The sequence below is a fragment of the Oreochromis aureus genome, linkage group 3 (assembly GCF_013358895.1).
Source record: "Oreochromis aureus strain Israel breed Guangdong linkage group 3, ZZ_aureus, whole genome shotgun sequence".
NCBI classification, from domain to species: domain Eukaryota; kingdom Metazoa; phylum Chordata; class Actinopteri; order Cichliformes; family Cichlidae; genus Oreochromis; species Oreochromis aureus.
Window position 1 is genome coordinate 65,405,381 of NC_052944.1, and position 6,286 is coordinate 65,411,666.

General features: G+C 39.3%; 1 protein-coding gene across 1 annotated transcript; it reads left to right on the forward strand.

The window, feature by feature from the left end:
• The first annotated feature begins 2,208 nt into the window (after positions 1-2,208).
• Positions 2,209-4,578, forward strand: LOC116329011 (programmed cell death 1 ligand 1-like). Its single transcript, XM_031750915.2, has 3 exons — positions 2,209-2,409; positions 3,332-3,658; positions 3,897-4,578. The coding sequence occupies exons 1-3, from the start codon at positions 2,340-2,342 to the stop codon at positions 4,022-4,024; spliced, it is 525 nt and encodes a 174-aa protein (XP_031606775.2). The 5' UTR covers positions 2,209-2,339; the 3' UTR covers positions 4,025-4,578.
• Positions 4,579-6,286: the final 1,708 nt, after the last annotated feature.

A 6,286-nucleotide genomic window follows, 5' to 3' on the forward strand; every position in this document is an offset into this window, starting at 1 on the left:
TTCTTTGTAACAAAACTTCAGTTTCTTGTATTTCACCTGCTGAAAAACCGATGGGACACACTGACCTCACAGGTTTTCATCTGTCAGTAGATAATTTTATTTTTTCCACTCTGATGATCAGAAGAGTGTTTGAGTGTTTCAGAGATCCTTCAGAAAAACAGTAAGTGTTTAAAAGACGTCATTCAGTTTTATAGGTAATTTGACAGGCTGACTGAAGCCTGTGAGCATTAGTGGATTAACCCGTTACTGTAACCACTAACTGGTTCAGCTGGTTAGATGAACGTCATGTCACATTAGTGTAAAACATTTGATTCACTGTTGGCCGATTTCATCTGTGAAAACACATCGAATTAAATGAATTCGATGTGTTTCATCAGCTGAAGAACCAAAAGCTGTCAGACTTTATCTGACACAATATAAAGAAGAAAATTACCTCAATCACAAACAGGAAGTGTACTCAGTTACTCTCCCATACTCTGATTACAGTCATGTATATTTTCTGTGTTTGTGCTGCTTCTTCATCCTCACTGTAAACAGATGTACTGAGAGACTCCTGCACTGATGTTTCATAGGAAAGTCCAAACAGCCTCACTGGTTCTCCATAAAGAACAAAGATTTGCTCTCTGTGGCTCCAACACAACTTAAAGACAGTTAAAGGTGGACAAAGTTCTCTGTGGTTTGATGGAGGCTACAGCTAAATGCTGCCTCCTCCATAGTACAATATACATTTTATACAGTGACGTCATTTTGAAGTCCTTTGGCTGATGATGGTCTTTAGTATGTAGCTGATGATTGATGATGAGATGTTTGTGTTGTTCTGTGGAGATCATTCAAGAACTAAACCTGTTAAACACTCAGACCTGCTTTAGATTTCACCGCTTTAGTTATGACGCACTTATTTATCGTCACCCTACAGCGCAGCGTAAACACACGTGACTCTGACGTTACTTCCTTCAGAGACGATGAATTGGACGTATTCAGTTTGAACGAGTGTCTAAAAAGTCAGATCTGTTCTCACAGTCAGAGACTTTCAGGATCATTTAAACCTTAAATTTAATCTCATGTAGTCAGGATTTAAACTCAGGTTCAGTTATTTCAATAAAATTTATTCAATAAAACCATCCTGTAGTGATGGGCAGATGAACCTTCATGAAGCACTGAAGCTTTTCATCCAATTGGTTCACCCCAGCGCAAAGCTTCTTGAAGCTTCATTTGCTCTAGTAGGACATCTACTGGATGTAAAAATATTAGTTGGCGTGAATTTGAAGAGTGTGGCATTTTGCACACAGCCTGTAAATGTCAACAACGAAAGGAGTCTGTAAAACATGTATATTGTAGTGATGGGATTATGTTGTGTATATTTATACTGGCAGTGTGGAACATGATTATTTGGAAATGCTTGAAATGGAAATGATCATTTACTGTGAGGTGAGGTGTGGTTGGGGTATGGACAGTGGTTGTGCTTTTGTAACGTTGAGGTATGGACAGCTACACACTGTCTGCCTGTTCACATTCACATGGCTGGGAGTCCTCAATCACCATGCTAACCAGGTCTTCATCTATTTGAGATTGTTCTCCTGAGGAAAGACAATAAAAACAAAGTACAAATATAAATATCACACACTTAACTTATTACAGTTGTATAATATTGTTCTATCATTTAGTAACATTACTGCATGCTATATTATCATGGCATTTGATGGCTCACCTGGTCTTGCTCCACAATCGGTGTTCCCCTTATTCTCATGCAAAGCTCTGTAGTGCCTAAGCATGGATGAGGTGTTGTTATATCCCAGCTCCCTGGCACATAGCAAACACTTCACCTTGTACAAAAGTAAAGCCGCTTGACATAAATTGTATTGCACCATAAGTATTATGAAAATACATCTTCTGTAGAAATTTACATACCTTGTTCGGAGGAATAAGATCAAAATGTTCCCACACAGGGGAGGACATCCTCCTCTTCTTAGCTGGCTCCATTCTCTCCTGACTTTCTCTCCTCACTCTCATAAATCTCCAAACTGTCTCCAAACTCACTAACCGCAGCTCTCCATCAAACACCCACATTTTGAATGAAGTCTGAGGGGTTTATATCGCTGTCATAGCTCGCGGCAAAGTTCGAACCGCTTCATGAACCAGTCGCGTGGTACAGCCGGGCAGCGAGGCTTCGGACGTCATCATTTTCAGCTCCTCTCATAAATGAAGCAAGCCTCGTTACGCGCATCGCGGAAACGCCCCCTCAAGCTACACAAGCTTTGAAGCCTCGATACAGAACGTCACATCACTACCATCCTGAGACATTTAGAACAATCAAAGCGTCGGAGTTGAAGAAGACGGAAATGTCTGCTGTGACTGCATCGCTCTGCTCGACTTTGCTGTTTTTCAGCCTCTTCGTGTTTGTCTCTACAGGTAAGATTCACTCTGTGGGACAGAAAGAAAAAGCATCAGTCTGCTTTACATTTTAACAATATTTCCTGAAGAATTATTTTCATATTGATTCAGTTTTTCCGTGTTTGTGATGGAGACACGAGGCTGGGTGGAGTCTGTGTGGATGTAACATGTCGGTGTGATCAGATCTCACAGAGACAAAGAAGTGTAACATGTGTTTTTAACTTCCTGAAAACCCTTTTTTTCTCTTTTCATTTCCAAATAACATTTAAATGTAAAATAATAACTTACACAACAGCGGGCAATACATTTAATGACAGTAGATGTATTTTTGAACCTGTTGTAACTAAGTTTAATGATATAATTCCTCCACTGTTATCTTCTTCATGTGCCAACATGGTATCTTGTTAACAGTGTTACATCCTCACTGCAACAACTCTGGATACTGTGGCTATTCTAAAAAAAGGAAAGGATCAAGTCAGAGAGTTTAACTCGCAAAGTTGTATTTTCAATCAGATAAATTCTAAACTGAAATTGTGTTGAATAAGTTTGAAAATCTTCATTTTTTTTGGATTCAATTCAGTTTTATTTCTATAGCAACAAATCACAACATCATCTTTCAACACTCCCTCAATAACCTGAATGAATTCTATATGACTCATTATCTACTAATTTACATCTAAACTATCAGTTTGTCTTAACTTCAATATTTATTTCCTCTGAGCCACAGTGTCTGTTAGGCCCCGCCCTGCAAGGCTGTTCAGGTGTTTTTTAATAGGAAGTTATGACTTGGTGCTATGTAAATAAAACTGAATTAAACTGTAGTATGTGTGAGCTCAATGATCTCCGTCTCTGTAGCTCCTCACTCTGATTGGCTGCTTTGGAAGTGAACAGTTGGACTTTGACCCTTAACCTTTCTGCTCTGTTTTGTTTCCTCTTTCAGACCCGGAAACCATCACAGCTGAGCCTGGACAAAACGTCACTCTGCCATGTCAAGCACCAAACAACAACATCACAGTTGTAAAATGGAGCAGAGCTGACCAATGTGTCCTTCTGTACCGGGATGAGCAGTCGGATCCAGAGCACCAGCATCCATCTTTTAAGAACCGGGTGGATCTGCAGGACAGACAGATGAAGAATGGAAACGTGTCTTTGATTCTGAAGAATGTGACGACTGCTGATAATGGGACATACGAGTGTCATGTCCAGAAAGACGGAGACAGTTTGAAGCTCATCAGCAACATCAACCTGAGTGTTGTTGATCTTCCAGGTGAGTGAGTAGAGTTGAGTGTGTGTGTGATCAGAGGTGAAGCTGCTTCCTGGTTGTTGATGTTTGTTTCTAAAGATGTTGTTGATGAGACTTTGTAGAAAGCAGCTGGTCTGAGTGATGTGATCAGAGTGCAGTAGATAATGTCTGACAGCAGTTTGAAGAGGAAATGGATTCTGTTCTGTTCTTCACTCATCACCTACCTGACAGCTGACACCTCACACCTGTTTCTCACCTGCAGGTCAGACAGGAGGACACACAGGGAAGAAGAGTGGACATGGTGGACTGATAGTTGGTCTGATAGTTGTTGTTTTTGTTGTCATTGCTGTTGTTATTGTTGTTGTTGTGAACTGCAGAGAACGTAAATAACAGAGTCAGGATTCACATTGTTCCAATGCAGAACCAAAGACTGAAATGTCTGAAGTCTGAATCTTCTGCTGCTGAACACAAAGACAAATGATCTGAAAACAGACGCCTGTCACCAACTCTTCAGAAGGATCCACGATTTCACTCTAATATTTGACAATGAACCGTTTCATCATCATCCTCTGCAGAAAACAGCATAACTGCTTGATAATGTCTGACAGCAGTTTGAAGAGGAAATGGATTCTGTTCTGTTCTTCACTCATTGTCGGTCTGTTAGTTCCTGTTGTGCTTTTTATTGTTGCTGTTTTGATCTACCGAAAATGCAAGAAGGTTCCAAAGCATGTAGCTGAACTGTGAGTCTTGTTATGCTTTTCTAAATTCAGTGTAGGGCTGCACAATTTTGAAACTGTGACCCTTTCCATTCATGAAGGAAACTCTTGAGTCTGTTACTGCAGTTTTAGCATTTCAAGTCCAAGGTTGCATATTATTGATTCATTCATTTTTTTTTTATGCTGTGACTTTTTTTGTTCATTGCTAATAAAGTCTTGAAAACATTAGTAGTTTTTCTTTAATTTTTGTCTTTAATTCAGTCTTTACTCATTTATTTTCAGTGGCTGCAACAAACCTTTCTGGCCATTTCATGCAAATCCAAATCACTGAGCAGATATGAAGAACAGGTGGAAGTGAAAAAACCCACTCAAATTAAACCTGATCGCAAACCTGCTCTCTGAGTATCACTGCATCTCTTCTCAAGTTGGCTTTAATGTGTGTTGTAAAATCTTAGGGTTGATATTGTTACAGCATCACCTTGATCACAAACTACGCCACGAACTAAAGCACAACATAAAATTCAATGAAAAAGTAAGACGGGTAAAATAGAGACATAAAACGAACTTTATAACATACAAAACATGCTTTGAGGTAGAAATGAGAACTTGAGCAGATACTTTTAAGAACATTTGAACTTCCACTGACTTAAATTGGCCTCTCCTGCTTTAACATGCCATGCTCATACATCAACGTGGGCGTGCATCTCCCTCAGGTGCACCAGAAGAACCAACATGCAGTACAAATGTTTGTACATGAAAATTTCCACAATAAATGACCTAATGACAAAAAAATATGCATAGTGCAAAGCAAAATACATTCACTAAAAGTATGGCAGTAAAACTCCTCCACATGTTTACATTTTAGCATTCATTCTGCTTCTAGCAATAACACAGTTTTGTGTACTGGCCTGTCAAACACTGGTTTGACAGTCTTATCCTTGTCCAAGGTTGAATCACTGAGGAAAAGCTGAACCTTTATAATTCTTCCATTTGTGCTTGGATATACCTCTGTTACTCTTGCTAGTTTCTACCTGTTCCTTGGAGAATTGTTCTCTTGAAGAATAACAATGTCATTCACCTTTGCACTCCTTTTATATTTTTTGCCAGATTTGTCTCTGATGAAGCACCAACAAAATTAGTACCTTGGTCAGACCTGACTTGTCTTACATGTCCACAAATAGAAATAAAACAACGTAATGCATTCATAACAGCATCGGTTGTAAGGTAAGTTGTAAGGTCATCCAACATTTCAGCATGAACAAATACATGTAAAAAGAAGACCGTGCCTTTTAAGTTCCTTTCTACCCTCTTTTATATAAAAAAGCAATGCAAGTTTATTTATATAGCACAATTCAACAGCAAGGATATTCAAAGTGCTTTACAGAGACATAAAAAAAAACAAATAAAAAGGATGATTTAAAATGAAAAAAAGGATCAGTAGATAAAATCCGGAGTTAAAATGTAAGTTTCAAAATTTAAGCTTACAAGTAAAACAGTGTGTTTTTAGAAACTCCCACCATGCTGTCAGAGAAAAGCTGATGTTGATGCTTTTAATGCATTCATGTCTTTTGATGTTTGAGCTGATAAATGGTAGGTCTGAAATCTCTAGATCATTGCATAGTGCCTGTTCAACATCTGTCACGGCTGCCGAGGCGAGCCTTGTGGTGTTTAAGGGAGAAAGGACCCAAAACGCAGGCAGTAGATGATAATGCTAGTGAAGTTTATTTACACAGTGGAGAGATGGCAAAACAGGCAAAGAGGGGAGACAAAACTAAAGACCTAAACTGGGAAAGCTAATGACAAACCTGAGATGGTACCCGAACGGGGTGAGCGGCAGAGAGACACGGGTGAGAGCCAGGACACTGTGGAACACAGACGAACCGGCAACAGGTAGGAGAACACACAGGGCTTAAATACACACACCAGTAATCAGGGG

Excerpts from the sequence above, each read along its gene's own strand:
- LOC116329011 (XM_031750915.2), top strand. The coding sequence starts at position 2,340 with ATGTCTGCTGTGACTGCATCGCTCTGCTCGACTTTGCTGTTTTTCAGC. Across the intron at positions 2,410-3,331 it reads CTTCGTGTTTGTCTCTACAG|ACCCGGAAACCATCACAGCT; the intron begins GTAAGATTCACT and ends TTCCTCTTTCAG. Across the intron at positions 3,659-3,896 it reads GAGTGTTGTTGATCTTCCAG|GTCAGACAGGAGGACACACA; the intron begins GTGAGTGAGTAG and ends TCTCACCTGCAG.